The following is a 19,694-nucleotide window of genomic DNA, read 5'->3' as shown; positions in this document are numbered from 1 at the left end:
CCATAAATACCTCAAATTCAATATACTGAGAACTAAACTCAAATTTGCTTCTACACATATAGGACATGTTTTAGCCAATAATAAACAACCATCTTCCACAGAATTACCAAGGCCTTTCTCAATCCAGGACCTATATTTGAACACAAAAAAATCATTATTACTCAATTTTTCCAAGAATCAGTGCACAATACTATTCCAGATACATAGGAAAATAATCCATTACATATAATAGATGCTTTAGGGCACTAGGGTTTAATTATTTTGCAGAACTGAGTTGATACATGTGCTCATTTACCTTCTATATCTATGCGCCAAGTTAGTAGATTTTGCCTCTTGTCTCTGGTATCCTCCATGCCTCCCTCCTTCAGCTTTGCTGGCTAATGCTCTCGTGCTTTTGTCTTGCCTACTGTAATAGCCTACAGAATTGAGTTGGCCCAAATCCAACTTTCTAATTTGATTTCATGACACTTGTCTTTAAGCTTATTATGGATCAGCCATACTATGCTACATGTACCTTCCTGAATATAATGCATTCTTCTGAGCTAAAGTGTCTGTGCCTTTGCTGTTTCCTCTCTTTGGTATCCCTTCAACCTCTTCATTACACTTTTTTTTCTTTATACAAGGAAGTGATAAGTACACATTCTTTTTAAAGGATTCACACAACAGAGTAAAAAGTTAACTATTCCTTTATCCAATCTCTCTCTGCCAAATGTCAACATATACACACATACACTTTTCTCTCCACAGATAACTGCTATTAACAGTCTGGTTTGTATCCTTCCAGACTAAATTCTGGAGTTAACTCCTCACATTTGCTGCTATAAAACTTTTGATTTACCATTATCAGAGTATCATAATATATTTTAGTTGTTTAAGTTTTGGTTTATATCCAGCCTAAACTGGAAAATCCTGAGAATGGAGCTTTCTTTTTTAATATTTATGATCCCCCCATTTGTCACAATGCTTCATACATTTTTTTGTTGAAGGATAAATTACACTGTATTTGTTCTCATTATGGTCTAGTGGGGAGACATAAATAATTCTAGGGGAAGGAGCAGGGTATTAAGAATCAGGTTTAGGAACTCTTCTAGATAATGTGACAGCTAAGTACCCAAATAAGTGAATATAAATAGATTAGAGGAAACAGAAATGTGTTCTACAAACAAAGTGGAACCACAATTAAATATCAATGTATCCTAAAAATTTTTTAAAGAGAACTGGTGGGTGGCTGAGTGAGGGGTGAGGGATGAGCAAAATGGGTGAAGGGGAGTGAGAGGTACAGGATTCCATTTATGGAATGAATAAGTCATGGGGATGAAAGGTACAGCAAGGGAATATACTCAATGGTATTGTAATAGCATTGTATGGTTATAAATGGTAGCTACACTTGTGAACATAGCATAATGTATAGAGTTATAGAATCACTATATTGTACACCTGAAGCTAATGTAACATAGTATGTCAACTACACTTCAATTAAAAAAAAAGAGGTTCTTAACTATTATTATACAACATTATTACATATATGAGGATTTTTTTAGTTTTTTTTATGGGCTAGGAACTTAATATCACTCTAGCTATAATCTCTAATTATTATCTCCAGCTTACAGAGAAATAAGCTAAGGCTTAATTGAATGTATCAGACATCCGCAGTGGCATGCCCATATCCCCCTGGCCCACCATGGAGGCTACCTCCAGCTTCAATGGCAATTCCCATTAATGATATGCCAATGGCTTCCTATCTCAACCATCTGTCTTTCTGCCTGAAGGTTTTCTCTAGCAATAGGAGCATGCTACTTAAGGGAAGTACCAGAGAGTTAACACTCCCAAGAATAACCCTTAACCACTGAGGGAGGGGAATTAGTAGATAAATGTCTCAGTTTTCTTGTCCCTCAGTGAAACAATTCTGGGTTTTATTCTATAGTCTCTCAGAGGATCACCAGTAGAATTGAGTTCCAATTTCCCTCAGTGGTAACCTGCTCATTTACACACTTTATTGGCTTTCCTTTCTTCTTTGTGTCACTTCCTCATCAGGCTTCTGAAAGTTCTTTGAATCCCAATCCTTGTCTCAGAGTCTTGTTGTGGGGAAACCCAATTTAAGATAGAAGTTGCTTAAATGGGCACCTGGGTGGCTCCGTCTGTTAAGCATTTGATTCTTGATTTCCATTCAGGTCTTGATCTCACAGTTGGTGTGACTGATCTCCATGCCTGTCAGCACAGAGCCTGCTTGGGATTTTCTCTCTCCCTCTGCCCCTTCCCTGCTCTCACACATGCTCACCTCCCCCCACCCCCATATAAACATACATTAAAAAAAAGAAGATGTTTAAAGTCATAAATAGCTAATAAATAGTGAGCTTAGGTCCATCTGATTTTACATAACCTACATTCTATATTTATACCAACTTCTAACTTGTTTTTAACTTTCTTTTTCTCATTCACTAGGCACATTAGGTAGGCCCACAATTAAATGTATGTGTGGCATAAACTCAGAGAGAAGTGGGAACATAAAGGTTCAAGAGTCAAGTACGAACTTTGAGTACACATTCTTGACAGTGAGGAAAATAAATTGCATTTGGAAAAAGATATTTGATGGACTATAATAATGGAAAATATATTCAAGTATAAATGGTTACTTTTTCATGTTCTATACTTTATTTGTTCATAAGGTTTAGCAAATCTTAATTATTGAACAAGTTAGCCATAGATACTACTGTGTACAGTGAAAGTGCTTACACTTTGTTAGCATTACAGCCCCTGCAAAAGTAAGCTCATACATGAAGGAGAAGCTCTTGAATTTTACCTTAATTTGCATGTGGTAGGAAAGTTGGTTTCTTTCCAGAAAGTGTTCAGATGTAAGGAAGGGTAAACCGGGTTATCTCATTATTCCAAAGATCATTGTGGAAGGGCCAGAATAGGGCAACATTTTTAGTTTAGATTTTGCACTTGCATCATCCTTTTAAGAAGATTCAGACCTTTCCCTTACAAACAGGGCAAAGGGCTCCTCATGGCAAGCCAGAGGATTTAACTAAAATAGGGTCTTCCAGGAACTCTAGGTCAGGAAATGGTCATCAACTCCAAAACTCCAAAACTCCAAAGCCCAGTGGGTGCCAAAGAAATGGAGCAAAAGAAATTTGAGGGCTAAAATGGGTGCCACTTCTCAGGTCTGCAGTAGAGACTCCACTGAAGCCAATCTTCACAGGAGTGAGAGGAGCAGAGGCATTTTTTCAGCGGTTTTGAAGCTTGTTGGGGTCAGCTAGGGAGAGTAACAAGATAAGGCTGAGCAAGTGAGAAGCAGCACGACCAAGACCAACTGCCACTTAGGTCGCTGCTCTTCCTACATCCTGGAGGCGAGGTGCCCACTCAGCCTTTTCTGGACTGGAAGGTGCCTTTCGAGGAAGCTGGAGTCCCGCCACGAGAAGCTGGAACCTCACAGGCAGAAGTGTGGTGTGAAGCTAAACCCTGGAGGGTGGTAAACCTGGGGCAGGGGGTCCAGAAGCTGTAGCCTCACTCTGAATGGTTGGCTGAAGTTAGCTCCAACTCCTGAGTTGATGTAATCTGAGGAAAGAGGAGCAAGCCTTCCAGTGTGCTCCCAGTGGGCTCTTTCGAATCAATTCTCGCAGTCCCCATTTTGTCCTCTGGTTCTTTTGAGGTAACCCGCTAATGCAGTCCACCCAGTGGTGTGCCAAGCCCTTCCACGTCCCTGTCCCCGGGAGCTTCTCCTTTGCCCTGCCCCCTCTCCTGGTGATGAGAATGAAGAGCCTTAAACTGGGTCTCCCCAAGGCTCACGGTATATTCTAGTCACTTGCTATCAGGTTTAATTCAGCAGCGAATAGTAGATTTATTTGTGCATCAAAGTCCTGAGAGAAATTAAATGTTAAAAGTCTGATTTGGGTTTTTACCAACTTTAGTATATTGATTTCAGTAATTTTTTCAACCAACACGTGGCACTGAGCATTTTTGTGTCAAATCCTGTGGAAATGAAATACTTTTTGCTATCAAGGAGCATCCAAGATAGGTAAAAATACTTAATTCAAGCATTTCAATACTTCTTCATTATATTAAATTCAATGAGAATTTATTAAACATTTTTGTAGATTAAGCTCTGTGCTAGGTATTGGTCATAGCAAGTTGAATCAGCTTTGGCCTACAGATCTGAGCTCACCGTCTTGTTGGAGGGAAGGGACAGAACACCAAACAATTATATTTAAAGGTGTAAGATGAACCCTGGTAAATGCTACCACAAAAGATTCAGGACAAGGGAATAGAAGGAATAGAGAGAATAGAAAAGTCTTTGTAGAGGAACAACATGTGTAGTAAGCCCTGGAAGAAGAGAGGTTATGTTTACAAGTAGAGTTCTGACTTAAGGTTTGTATTTTCCAACAGAACTAACTTGAGGTTTCTCTGTTTTTCTCTAATTTTCTCTTGCTTTCTAGTCCATTTTGCCTCCCACCCACCCACAACCCACTTCTGTTTTCTTGGAAGTAGCCTTGGCCAGGGTATATCACTTACAAATTATAATTACCTCTTATTAAAATACTTATTTCTGCACAAACAGTACTTGTAAAGAAAGAATTTTCATTTTTTTTAGAATTTGTTTTAGCCAAGTCAACAAAGCACAGTTCCTGTGACCCATCTGCTAGAACACAAAAATAGCCTCAGTATGTAAAAAACAGATGTTTAAAATGGTATTCATTAAAATGAGATTCCACCTGTAATAGAAAACAGAAAGTGGATGCAAAAGGAATGTTGTAAGCTGGCAGTGCTTGCTACTGCCTTCCATTCCTTTCGAAATGTATATTTGTGGGTAAAATCTTGCTAATAGGAATATGCTTCTGGTTTTAATCTCTAGTGATATGGGTTAATAGTAATATTGAAACACAATCACCCTAGACTCACTTGGAAGGTAGCAGTCATTAAAAAACAAAACAAAACAAAAAAATCCTCCAAGGTAGGAGGATTGCCTTCTTACTAGTGAAGGTAGAAGATGCCTTCTTACTAGTGAACAAAATTGTCTTGGGCAGAAAATTAATGACTATCCTATATTAGCAACAGAAATGAACATTTACTGGTTACCTTCTGTGTCAGGTGCTTTAGCGTATATTTTTACAAGAACCCTATGAAGGAGATATTATCTTCACTCTATAGATGAGAAAATTGAATTATATATTAAATAACTGCCCAAAGCCACAACTACATTGGAATCTAAGACTCTTAGATTCTGAAGCCAATATACTTTTTCTACTATTTCATACTGTCTTTGCAACAATGAAGGCATGTAGAGGTTAAAAACCCTACACTATCAGATGTAGTGTCTGGGATGTAAATCCAGGTTTATCTGAGTCCAAAGCCTATGCCTGTGTACTTCTACGGATTTTTGGCCTTTGCCTCCAAGTTCATTTAGCCGCATCTATGGAGTGGAGGAAAAGAAGAGAGCATCTAGTGAGATAGGCAGAGCTCTAAGTGATCATTAAGCAAACCCAGACTAGCATTTAGTAACTGTGAGCAATTCAGGAAAACATTAGGCTCGTAAAAATACATTAATCATTTTTTAATGTATGTAAAATGTAGATTACCTTTATTACTTCTTAAACCATATTCTTTCATTCATTAATCCAACAGGTATTTGTTGATCTCTTACCTGTGTGAAACAGGCTTAATCAGACAAAAGTCCCTGTCTTCAAGGACTTACATTCTGGTTGGAGATTAAGACAGTAAACAAGATAAATATAAATCAGTGAAATATGTTGCACATTTGAATGATAAACGTTGAACAGAAAGGTAAATCAAAGATTGGGGATAGGAAGTGTGTGGAGGTGATTTTTGCAGTTTTAAGCAGGATGGCCAAGGAGGACTTTACCTGAAGGAAAAAAGAGAAAAGAGCCAAGTCAATATCTGTGGAGAGTGCATTCCAATAGATGGAATATTAAATGCAGAGGCCCTGAGGCCAGTGTGATAGGAAAAGAATATAGAAAAGATAGATAGTAAGATGAGGTCAGAGTGATAAAGAGAGGGAATTCAGATCATGTAGGGTCTTATGGGTCATAATAAAGACTTTGATTTTTATTCTGAATAAGATGGAAATTGTTGAAGGATACTGAACCAATGAATAACCTGATCCACATTTTTTTAATTATGATGAAACATACATAATATAAAATTTATTATCTTAACCATTTTTAAGTATACAGTTCATTAGTATTAAATACATTCACATTGCTGTGCAGCTATCACCATGATCCATCTCCATAACTGTTTTCATCTTATAGAACTGAAACTCTATGGCTATTAAACACTGACTCCCCGTTCTCCCCTCCCCCAAGGCCCTGGAAACCACCATTATACTTTCTATCTTTATAATTTTGATTAATTACCTTATATAAGTGGAATCATACAATATTTCTCTTTTTGTGACTGGCTTATTTCACTTACTATAATGTCTCCAAGGTTCATCCATGTTACAACATATTACAGAAATTCCTTCCTTTTTAAGGCTGAATAATAGTCTATTGTATGTATATACCACATTTTCCTTATTCATTTGTTGGTAGACATTTAGGTTGTTTCTAAATCTTGGCTATTGTGAATAATGCTGCCATGAACAAGAGTGTATAGTTATCTCTTTGAGATGCTGATTTTATTTCATCTTAGGTTATCCGAATTTTTGTCATTTATACATAATACTCTCATTTCTGTAAAATCAGTAATAATGCCCTCACTTTAATTTCAGATTTTAGTAATTCGAGTTGTCTCTCTTTTTTCATAGTCTATCTACCTGAAGGTTTTCAACTTTGTTGATTTTTTTGAAGAACCAACTTTTGGTTTCTTTGATTTTTCTATTGCTTTTCTATTCTCTATTTTGTTTCACTCTGTTGGCATCTTTACAATTTCCTTCTGCTAGCTTTGGGTTTAGTTTGTTCTTATTCTAATTTCTTTCTTTTTTTTAAGTCTTACAGTTTATTTATTTATTTAGAGACAGCACAAATAATATAAAAACAGGGAGGGAGACAAACCATAAGAGACTCTTAAATACAAAGAAGAAACTGAGGATTGCTGGAGGGTTTTGGGGAGGGGGATAGGCTAAATGGGCAAGGGGCATTAAGGAGGACACTTGTTGGAATGAGCACTGGGTGTTATGTGTAAGTGATGAATCACTAAATTCTATTCCTGAAACCATTATTACACTATATGTTAACTAACTTGGAAGTGAATTAAAAATAATAATAATAGGGGCGCCTGGGTGGCGCAGTCGGTTAAGCGTCCGACTTCAGCCAGGTCACGATCTCGCGGTCCGTGAGTTCGAGCCCCGCGTCGGGCTCTGGGCTGATGATGGCCCAGAGCCTGGAGCCTGCTTCCGATTCTGTGTCTCCCTCTCTCTCTGCCCCTCCCCCGTTCATGCTCTGTCTCTCTCTGTCCCAAAAATAAATAAACGTTGAAAAAAAAAATTAAAAAAAAAATAATAAAATAATAAATAAATAAATAAATAAATAAAGTGTATTTAGTCTGATATTAGTATAGCCACTTCTTCTTTCTTTTGGTTAGTATTTTTTTCTATACTTTCACTTTCAACCAGTTTGTGTCTTGAGATATCAAGCGAGTCTCTTGAAAATAGCATATAATTAGGTCATGTGTTTTGTTTTGTTTTTATTTTATTTATTTTTGAGAAGGAGAGAGAGAAAGAGTGGGGAGAAGCACAAAGAGAAGGAGAGAGGGAATCCCAAATAGGCTCTACACTTAGCATGGAGCCCAATGCAGGGTTCCATCTCAGGATCATGAGATCATGACCTGAATGGAAATCAAGAGTCGGGAGCAGCTTAGCTGATTGAGCCACCCAGTGCCCCAAGGTCCTATGTTTTTAATACATTTTGACAATCTCTGTCTTTTGATTGGGAGTTTAACCATTTACATTTAAACTAACTGCTGATAAGGAGGGATTTGCTTCTGTCATTGCATTCTTTTTTTCTACATGCCTATAGTGTCTTTGTCCCTCATTTCCTGCATTCCTGTCTTCTTTTTTTGTGTAGTTGATTTTTTGCAATGTAGAGTTAAAATTCTTAATTTATTTTTGTATATAATCTATGGCTATTTGTGGTTACCATGGGGATTATATTTAACATTCTAAAGTTATAACAGTTTAAATTAATTTATAGCTGCTTAACTTAAATAACAAACAAAAACTCTGCTCCTTTACATTTCCATTTCCGTCCCTTTTGGTTATTGTGTCACAAAATTTCATCTTTATACATTGTGTGCCTAAAACATAAACAATTTCTTAATGCATTGGTCTTCTTAATTATATAGAAAACTAGATTAGAGATACAAACCAAATTTACAGTAATAGTAGCTTTTACATGAATAGTTTTAATTTTTAAAATTTTTTTTAATGTTTATTTTTGACAGAGAGACAGAGCATGAGTGGGGAGGGGCAGAGAGAGAGGGAGACAGAATCCAAAGCAGGCTCCAGGCTCTGAGCTGTCAGCACAGAGCCCAATGCAGGGCTCGAACTCACAGACTGTGAGATCATGACCTGAGCCAAAGTCGGACGCTTAACTGACAGCCACCCAGGCGCCCCAATTTTTTTTTTAATTTTTAAAGTTTATTTATTTTGAGAGAGAGCGAGCAAGCAGGGGAGGGGCAGAGAGAGGGGGAGAGAGAGAGAATCCAAGCAGGCTCCGCACTGTCAGCACAGAGCCTGATGCAGGGCTCAAACTCAAGAACCATGAGATCATGACCTGAGCCAAAACCAAGAGTCAGATGCTTAACTAACTGAGCCACCCAGGCACCCTTCCGTGAATATTTTTTTTTAATCTTTAAATGCATTAGTCTCTTAAATTATGTAGAAAACAAAAAGTTATATGCCATTGTTACAATAACAGTAGATTTTATACTTATCCATGTGTTTACCTTTATTGAGATCTTTATTTCTCCTTATAGCTTCAAGTTACTGACTAGTGTCCTTTCATTTTACCTTGCAGGATTACCTTGAGCATTTCTTGCAAGGCAGGTCTAGTGGTTATGAACTCTCTCAACTTTTATCTGGGAGTGTCTTGATTTCTCCTTCACTTTTGAAGGACAGTTTTGTCAGATATAGGATTATTGGTTGACTTTTTTTCCTTTTAGCACTTTGCTTCTTTTTTCAAAGAATTTATTTATTTATTTTGAATGAGAGAATGGGGGGGACAGAGAGAGAGAGAGAGAGAGAGAGAGAATCCCAAGTAGGATCCCCACTGTCAGCACAGAGCCAGATTTGGGACTCAATCTCACAAATCATGAGATCACAACCTGAGCCAAAATCAAGAGTTGGCTACTTAACTAACTAAGAAACCCAGGCACCCCTAGCACTTTGAATGTATTGGTCCACTGCCTTCTGGTCTCCAAAGTTTCTAATGAGAAATTTGCTAATAATTTCATTGAGGATCCCTTGTATGTGATGATTTGCCTATCTCTTGCTGCTTTCAAGTTTCACTCTTTGGGTTTGGCTTTTGAAAGTTTGATTATAATGTGTAATGGGTTCCTTTGAGTTCATCTTGGAGTTTGTTGAGATTCTTGACTATTTATATTCATGTCTTTCCTCAAATTTGGGAAGTTTTCAGCCATTATTTATTTCAATATTCTCTCTGACCTTTGTCTCTGTCTTATCCTTCCGGACTTCCACAATGAGTATCAGTGTTCCACAGGTTCCCTGAGGCTCTGTTCATTTATTTTCAATCTTTTTTCTTTCTGTTCCTCAGCCTTGATAATTTCTATTGTCCTGTTTTCAAGTTCACTGATTGTTTCTTCTGTCTGCTCAATCAAATCTGCCTTTGAATCCCTCTAGTGAACTTTTCATTTCAATTACTGGTCTTTCAGCTTTGTAATTTTAGTTTCATTTCAGTTTTTTAATCTCGTTACTGATATTTCCATTTTGTTCATCCATCACTTTTTTGACTCTACACATGTTCCTTTAGTTCTTTAAGCATCTTTAAGATAAGAGTTTTCACATCTTTGTCTAATATATTTGCTATTAAGTCTTTCAGGGACAGATTCTGTTAATTTACCTTTTTCCCTTTAATAGGCCATACTTTTCTATTTCTTTGTACACCTTGTGGGGTTTTTTTATTGTTATTGAACATTGGACATTGAACTGAATAATGTGGTAATTCTGGCAATCAGATTCTCTCCTTTCCCCAGGGTTTGCTGTTTTTTATTATTTTAAAAATAATATTTCTACTTTTTTGATTATTTTTGTCTGTGCTGTTTCTGTGCTGAAGATCAGCCTGACAAAGTAAGCTTAATGTCTTCTTAAGTTTTTTCGGGGCATGCACAGTCGCTTTGTGATTTTTCTCCATATATTCAATTATTTTTGGATGTCTGGCTACTGAAAGGAGAAAAGGAAAACATGAGGGTGGGAAAAAAGGGCACTAGCCCTAATTTAATCTCCTGCAAGTCACTTCAGCTGGAGGGGGAGGGGCTTTCAACTCTTGGAGGAGATGTAACAACAATGGCTGCCAGGCTCTTTGTACGGTTGTGATTAGATGCAGCAATCAATACTCAGAGCACAAATCACCAATATTTGGAGGACAGCGTCCTTTTTACCCACCCTAGCTCCCACAAGCTGCGCAAGCTGCTCCAGGAACACGTATACAGCTGCCTGCCATGTGTCTGGGGGTTGGGGGAAGATAGCTGCTACTGTGCTAAGAGCTGAAATTGACTAAAATTAACTACAATTTACCTGTCCAGACCTTATACTGCAAGTTGGAAACCTTCAACAGACTCCAGAGTTTCAAAATTAGTTACATCAGACAGATTCTGACGGTGCAATTGTTGTCTATGTGGGGAGACAGATTCATGGTGCTTCCTACTCTGCCATCTTCCCCAAATTCTCTATTATGTTTTAACAGGATCATTTTGGCTGCTGTGCTGAGGATATACTGAAGGAGAGCAAGGGAGGAAGCATTGAACAGTTTATGAAGTTGTTTCAATAAGTAATCTAGGTGAAATATTCCCCAACAGGAGATTGGAAGGAAGAATAAGACAAAGGTCAGGGTAATTATTCCCCTGTAAGGTGATTACTTCCTTCAAGGTCACTTGGCTGTATCTGTTGCCTAATAGCTATTGTTCTTTTTAAGATACCTAATTCAGTGCCACTCTTTCCTTCAAAATTATAACTTCCTTTTTCTCTTTGGGGTAGTGATAGCCTGGCTACTATTAAATTCAGGGTTAATGAACTATCCCTCATGGTTTCCTTGTACCTATATCTTACAAATATTCCTTTGTAAATAAACCTTCACTGAATTATCCTTTTTCAAATGTGCCATGTATTTACTGTTGAGACCCTAACTGGTACATGAATTCTTCAGTTTGAGATTCAATGTCTTTAGTTCTAATTAATCAAGCTTGTGAATTAATGTTCACATACTCTATATTACTATTTTTTGAAAATCTATATGATATATCAGTTACTGAAAGATGTATGTTAAAATCTGTCATTATTACTGTCATACTCTATGTCTTTGAAAGCCAAGATTCTCAGTATGGAAGAGGGGAAATAAAGTAATATAGAAGACAGAAGAGATCATATGCAAACACTGTAGTATTAAATTTGAATTGGGAGTGTTAGTATGAATGTGTGAGGTATCATACAGATGTGTGTATGCGTGTGTACATGTACATATATATGTGTATGAGTAGTGTGTCCACTAAAAAAGAATAGAAAAATGACTAACCCAGCAATCTTAGCACTTATATTCCCAGATTGTAGTCTAGAATGAACATTTTCCATTAGAGCTTCTTAGAAAAATGGTTTAGTCCAGGAAATATGCAAGATGAGCCTAGAACATCTTGTCATACTATATAGCAAGGAAGCTGTCAAAGACTACTAGGATCAAATCAAAAGGACACATTATTAAACTTGAAGAAGTTCCCACTGGCCACATATGGAACAAATTGAATTTCAAGAAGGATAATAATTATAATAGATTGAAACTCATACAATCCATGAGTTCAAAGTGACAAAAAAAATTGATCACATTCAGAAATTGATAAGAAACAAATTTGTTACTTGAAGTCTGACCAAGGAAAGTGTCAAGAATTTATCCTGTCTTTTCTACATGACTATGTCATTCGGTACTCAAATAATAGACAAAGAGAAATATCACTTTAATGAAGTATTTCATCTAATAAAAAATAAAGCTCAGCATTAGAATATCAGCATTTTGGAAGTCTCAGTAAATTAATAGCTGTAAGCATTTGACAGCAATGGTTGTTAAATCACAACTAGACATGATATGCCTCTTAACAAACAACCACAACATTTCCTATGGTCTTGCAAATGTGAATGAACCCGAATCTGTTCTAGCCACTGGATCTGACTATCAACTTGTAGGAAATAACAGGAATCAGAGGAACACAATGAATTGTTCCCAGTTTCAAGAATATTCACTTTATAGTTCATAAACTATATGTTCATATATTACTCTTTTCAAAAAATGTTTATTTTGAGAAAGAGAGAGTACGCATGCACACACACACACACACACACACACACACACGTGGTGGGGAGCTGGCAGAGAGAAAGAGAGGGAGAGAGAGAGAATCTCAAGTAGGCTCCATGCTGCCAGCACAGCGCTAGATGTGGGGCTTAATTCCATGAACTGTGAGATCATGACCTGAGCCGAAATCAATGGTAGAACACTTAACCAACTGAGCCGCCCAGGCGCTCCTCATGTATTACTCTTAATCAGTGTTTTATTTTACAATTAAAAAAGAATAAAAACCTCCCACCAAGCTTGGGAATTGCTTATTTTTTTTTGTAGTTCTATTTTTGTCATGTATAAATGCATGCCATATATATATAAATGGTGAGAAATTATATTTATATGTATGACAGTTCATATATGAATTTATATGTATGACAGTTTTTTAGGTACATGCAACAATTATTTAGAATTATTAAACTTTTAACTTTTGGTAAATTATGTTGTTATCCTTTATGTTGTTAATATTCTTTTCCTTGAGGGGCACCTGGGTGGCTCAGTAGGTTAAGCATCCAACTCTTGATTTCAGCTCAGGTTGTGATCAGTTTGTGAGATTGAGCCCTGTGTTGAGGTCCATGCTGTCAGCTTGGGATTCTCTCTCCTCTTTCTCAGCCTCTCTCCCCACTTTCCTCTCTTTCTCTCTTTCAAAATAAATAACCTTTAAAAAATATATTTTCCCTTGAAGCCTATATTTATATTAGTATAATGATACTAACTTTCTTGTGGTTCGTATTTTCCTGGTATATCTTTGACCATCTATTTAGTTTTTAATTTTACTCTATTCTTTGGTTTTACATTTGTCTCTAGTAAACCAGATATTGCTAGATTTTTTTTCACCCAGTGTATCAGTGTTTGTCTTCTACCTGAGCTTTTATATACCTTAATGTACTCCAATTATTGATATACTTGGATTTGTCTTATTATCTTACTTTATGTTATCTCTTATTCCGTTTTTTCTTTTTTCTGTTTTCTTTGCAACTTCTGAATTTTTTTCATTTTACTTTTTTACCCACTACTATTTCAGAAAGTCTCTCTAATGTATTAGTAGTTACCTTTTATATTTTTATGTTTATACTTAACATCAAAGATGAAAATTAGGAGCTCCTGGGTGGCTCAGTTGGTTAAGCATTGAACACTTGATTTTGGCTCAGGTCATGATCTCACATTTTCTGAGATCGAGCCTTGCATGGAGCTCTGTGCTGACAGCATGGAGCCTGACTGAGATTCTCTCTCTCTCTCTGCCCCTTCTCTGCTCATGCTCTCTTTCTCTCTCTCAAAATAAATAAATAAACTTTAAAAAAAGATGAAAATGATTTAATATGTTTATCCTTTTCCAAATAACATAGTCTGAATACTTCAATTAATTAATTATTTTTGCTGTTATCATTATTTAATCTAAATATTTGAGTGAAAGACATTTGATTTTATTCCATTAGTAATACAAACATAAAGACAAAATACAAACAAGCTTTTTTGGAACAACTGAGTCAGTACAATAATTTAGATCAAACCTTCCTGACTTAATGTTATTTTTTCATGTACTTCTGCTTTTTTAAACCCTCATGATATTGTTATTATTGTTAAAAATGTTTGCCAACACCATTTGTCAAAGAGACTGTCTTTTTTTTCATTAAGTTTTCTTTCCTGCTTTGTTGAAGATTAATTGCCCATATACTTGTGGGTTCATTTCTGTTTTCTAATTTGTTTCATTGATCCATGTATCTGTTTTTGTGCCAGTATCATGCTGTCTTGATCACCACAGCTTTGTAATATAACTGAACAGCAGCATGCAAAAAAATGAAATTGGACCACTTTCTTACACCATATACAAAAATAAATTCACAATGGATTAACAACCTAAATGTGAGACAGGAAACCATTAAAATCCAGGAGGAGAACACAGGCAGTAACCTCTTTGACATCAGCCATAGCAACTTCCTACTAGGGATGTCTCCTGAGGCAAGGGAAACAAAAGCAAAAATAAACTATTGGGACTTCATCAAGATAAAATGCATTTGTACAGCAAAAGAAACAATCAACAAAACTAAAAGGCAACCTTTGGAATGAGAGAAGAAATTTGGAATAACATATCTGATAAAGGGTTAGTATCCAAAATATACAAATAACTTAAAACTCAATACCCAAAAAACAAACAATCCTGTTAAAAAATGGGCAGAAGACATGAACAAACATTTGTCCAAAGAAGATATCCACATGGCCAACAAACACATGAAAAGATGCTCAGCACCACTCATTATCAGGGAAATATAAATCAAAACTACAATGAGATATTACCTCACACCTGTCAGAATGGCTAAAATTAACAACACAGGAAATGACAGGATTGGCAAGGATACAGAAGAAGGGGAACCCTCTTATACTGTTGGTGGAAATGCAAACTGGTACAGCCACTCTGGAAAACAGTTAAAAATAGAACTACCTTATGACCCAGCAATTACACTGCTAGATATTTACCCAAAGGATACAAAAATACTAATTCGAAGGGATAGTGCACCCCAATGTTTGTAGCAGCATTTTCAACAATAGTTAAATTATGGAAAAAGTCCAAATGTCCATCGACTGATGAGTGGATAAAGAAGATGTGGTATATAAATACAATAGAATATTACTCAGCCATCAAAAAGAATGAAATCTTGCCATTTGCAGTGACATGGTTGGAGTTGGAGAATATTATGCAAAGCAAAATAAGTTATTCAAACAAAGACAAATACCATGATTTCACTCCTGGAATTTAAGAAACAAAACAAATGGACATAGTGGGGGGAAAGAGAGCAAAACCAAGAAATAGACTCTTAACTATAGAGAACACACTGAGGGTTACTGGAGGGGAGGCAGGTGGGAGAGGGGGATGGGTTAAATAGGTGATGGGTATTAAGGAGGACCCTTGTGATGAGCACTGGGTGTTAATATGTAAGTGATGAGTTACTAAATTCTACACCTGAAACTAACATTACATTGTATGTTAACTAAAAACTTGGAAAGAATAAAAAATCAATATTTGGCTAGAATTACCTTTTTGGATAAGAATTGCTTATTGTTCTTTTTAGGTTTAGGATTATTTATCCCTTGCATATTCATCTCACATTTCACAGAACTTCTATCTGTGATTACTTCCTACTTGAAAATTTTCTTTCAGAATTTTTTTTTACTGGAGATTTGTTTGTAACAAATTCTTTCAATTATTGTATGTTTAAAATTATCTTTAGTTCAGATTTGTTCTTAAGTGATATTTTCAACAAAATGGCAATTTTGGTTGAAGCTTACTCTCTGTATTCTCATTCAGCTTTTATTGCTAGCGTTAATAAGTCAGCTATCAGTCTAATAGCATTCTTTTCATAGGCATATGTTTTTTCTCTCTGGCTAATTTTTAAGATTTTCTTGGTCTTATATTCTATTTCACTATAAGATATGAAAGTAAAGATTTTCTATTGATAGTACTTGGTGTGTGTTGGGATTCCTGAACTTGTAGGTTCGTGTCTTTTATAAGTTCTGAATAATTCTAAGGCATTATTTTTTAAAATATTGCTGCTTCTCCACTCACTCTATCCTCTCCTTCTAACACTAATTAGTCCTTTTCTAATCTATCCTCCATGTGTCTTAATCACTATCATTTTTTCCTGTAGTAAGTGTAAAATAATTCCCTGAAATTCATCTTTCTAATCTTCATTTTGAGTATAACATTTCCATTTCTAGGAATTCAGGTTTTTTTCCATATTATGTTTGTTGTTTTAAAAAAAATAATCTCTTGGGGCGCCTGGGTGGCTCAGTCGGTTGGGCGTCTGACTTCAGCTCAGGTCACGATCTCACGGTCCGTGGGTTCGAGCCCCGCGTCGGGCTCTGGGCTGATGATGGCCCAGAGCCTGGAGCCTGCTTCAGATTCTGTGTCTCCCTCTCTCTCTGACCCTCCCCCATTCATGCTCTTTCTCTCTCTGTCTCAAAAATAAATAAACGTTAAAAAAAAAATTAAAAAAAATCTCTTTCTCAACTATCTTCTTGATTCCTTCTTTTTAAAAAATATATTGAGCATGGATGTTTTATGTTATGTTTGTAACGATTCTGAAGTCTGTGGATCTGATTCTGCTACCTGTTTTTATGCTGGCTCTTATAAATGATATTTTGTTTCCTTGGGTGTTTTATGTTTCTTTGTTTTTTTATGATAAGGTTATATATTTTTGAATTTTATCCATAAGAATTCTTTGAGGGCATTCCAAGGAATGTGTATTTACTTTGGTGAGACATGCAGCAGTAGTAACAGATGGGAATGCCTTATTTATTTAACTTATTCTTGTATTTTGCTTTGAAATAATATTAACTTACAAAAAGACTGCAAGCACAGTACAAAGAACTCCTAGAAATCCCACTAAAGCTTTACTGACTGTCCCAGTAATGTCTTTTATAGCAAAAGGATTCTTGTGGTCAGATTTCTTTTATTCTCTTTCAACATAGAAGAGTTCCTTAGTCCTTCTTTACTTTCAGGATCTCAAAAGTTTTGAACATTGCAGGAGACTTATTTTGTAGAATGTCTTTTTACATGTTCCTGATGTTTCTTTATAATTAGATTTCTTTATAATTAGATTCGGGTTATGCATTTTTGGCAGGAACATAAAAAAATCATTCTTGGATTTTTAAATTACCTCCCATTAGGTAGTACACAATGCTGATTTGTTCCATTATTGGCGATGGTAACTAATATCATTTGAATTAGGGATCATGTTTTTCACCATTATGATTAATAAGTAGTTTGTTCAGAGATATTTTGAGTACCTTTCAGCTTCAGGTCCACATTTCATTACCTGCTCTGTAAGATGGAACTTGAGCCTGTAAACATTTCTCTTTTGCCTGATGATACAATGTTAATCTTTGTCAGGACAGGGTGCTGGAGGACACTAAAGAAAAAAAATACTGGTTTTTCTTCCTGGTTTTAGTATGCTTTCCTCAGCAGTCTTCTGTAGTAAGTAGCTTCTGCAGTGTGTGGTAGCCACTGCATGTAGTGACCATCAGCATTTGATATCTTACCATTAATGGCTTCCCTTGGCCCCCTAGAAGGCAACTTTCTGCACAGTGTGAGTTCTACCACTGAGGCACTTTCCTAAATGACTCCCCCTGGTACCTCAGTGGGCCACAGCACCACTGCACCCTTTCCAATGAGGGCTAGATCAGAGCATGGATGGAGAGCTTTTTCAGATTTGCTCCTTCTGCTTAGTCCTGGAGGTAGTTCTGCTCCCTGTATCTACTATTCTAGTAATCTTTAGAGTTCTGTTTTGCTTTTGTTAATTAATTCCTTGTTAGGAGGAGCTAAGATGGTGGAACAGCATGGAAGCTTTTTGTGTGTCTCATGTCCATGAAATACAGCCAGACCAACACTAAACCATCCTACACACCTAGAAAACTGATTGGAGGATTAACACAACAATCTGCACAACCTGAACCACAGAATTCAGCAAGTACGCGGCTCAGAGAGGTGAATTTGGGGAGTGAGAAGCTGCAAAAGGTAGGGAACCACTTTTGAGGGTGGAGAGAGGATGGAGACTGGGGAGGGGAGGAGAATACGGGAAAAGCACCCCTCCCCAAAAGCAGCTGGAGGGAAAGTGGAAAATTGGAAACAGTCACAGGGACTAAACTAAAAAGGGAGAAATGAGAAAGGGAAGGTTTAAATTCCATTAAGACTGTCAACAAAGGGAGCGCAAAGGCTGCAACTCCTCAGCTCAATACCTGGCAGTGCTCTGGTGGGAAGGGCAAATCCCTAGGAACACAGTGGGGTCCGGGAGGCTCTTGGGCCACATGGGGAAAAAAAGTTCCACTGCTTGAAGGACATTTGGTAGAGACTGTTGAAGCCACCTGGTCCCAGCAGACCCCGGAAGGCGGCCACAATTGCTGGTGCTGAGGCAAGGTCATTAAGGGTGAAGCCGGGTGCCAGAGGTGTGTTGTGATTTTCCATAACCCCTGAAATGGTGCTGCTACACTGTCTCACGAACTTTTTCTGGGGCGGGCTGGCACCACGCCACAGTCTCCGGGCACCAGGAGCAGCAGGGTCCAGCGGACGTTCCTGGGTACAGTCAACATTTGGCCATTGCTCATTCATCCATAGCTCAGTGAGACCCTCCCACAGAGGCACAGAACGGGTCAAAGCCACACTCCTTCGGAAGTAAGGGGCCAGGCAAAACAGCTGCATCTGAGACAAAATTTGTGAGAGAGGTACTGCCTGGGGCCTGGTCACAGAGAGTGAAAAAGCAGGGAGTGGACGAGAGCTGAAGACAGAGGACGGGTGCGCGGTTGCTGATCCTGGAGAACAAACTGGGTAGCTGGGTGGGACCATTTAAATGCTCCTGCATATGCGCATATGCACCTACGAGCGCCACAACAATCCACCCCAGTAGGCTAGCAGCGCCATCTAGTGGAGACCGAGGCTGTTGCGCTGAGCCCCACCCAACTGGACCAACTTCATTCTTCAAGAACACAAGTCTCACCACCGGTTAATTTATGGACTATAAAGAGCTATATAGACTGACTTCTAGGGGAAAACGAAGCAATTTCAGTCCTACTTCAATCAGTTAGCAGGTTCATCTATTCAATTGTCTTCTTTTTTTTCTTTTTTGTTTTTCTCTTTTACAATTCTTCTCTTTTTCTTGAATATAGAAAGAGAAAAAAATTCATTTTTATTTTAAATTTTTATTAAAAATGTTTTTCTTTAATTTTTATTACTATATTTTTTACTTTTGTGTAAATTTTTTCAAATTCTACTTACTTCCATCATTTTATTTTAGTCTTCAGTGTATTCACCTTTTCAAATTTTCAAACAATTTCCTTTCTTTTCTCTTTTTCATTTCCTTTCTTTTTCTTGAATGCAGAAAGAGAAAAACTTCATTTTTACTTTCAATTTCTATTAAAAATATTTTTATTTAATTTTTAATTACTATATTTTTTCTTTTATGTAATTTTTTTTCATTCTATTTTACTTCCATCATTTTATTTTAGTCTACTATAGTGTATTCACTTTTTCAAATTTTCAAACGATTTCTTTTTCCTTTTTTATTGTTTTTCTCTTTTCCTTTCTTTCCTTTTTTCTTAAATACAGAAAAAGAAAAAAATCGTATTATTTTTAATTTTCATTAAAAATATTTTCCTTTAATTTTTTTCTACTATATTATTTACTTTTGGGTA

General features: G+C 36.7%; 1 protein-coding gene across 1 annotated transcript in view; it reads right to left on the bottom strand.

The window, feature by feature from the left end:
- The window catches only part of CC1H1orf185 (chromosome C1 C1orf185 homolog), a 77,353-nt gene extending 58,738 nt beyond the window's left edge, over positions 1–18,615 (bottom strand). Inside the window, exon 1 of the mRNA XM_032594082.1 lies at positions 18,387–18,615. Coding sequence (XP_032449973.1) covers positions 18,387–18,615 — 229 coding nt within the window. The remainder of the gene's footprint in view (positions 1–18,386) is intronic.
- Between the last annotated feature and the right edge of the window lie 1,079 nt (positions 18,616–19,694).

The sequence above is a fragment of the Lynx canadensis genome, chromosome C1, assembly GCF_007474595.2.
Source record: "Lynx canadensis isolate LIC74 chromosome C1, mLynCan4.pri.v2, whole genome shotgun sequence".
In the NCBI taxonomy this organism is placed as follows: Eukaryota; Metazoa; Chordata; class Mammalia; order Carnivora; family Felidae; genus Lynx; species Lynx canadensis.
Note: the sequence above shows the minus strand (reverse complement) of the source record. Positions and strands in the feature narration are given on the sequence as shown.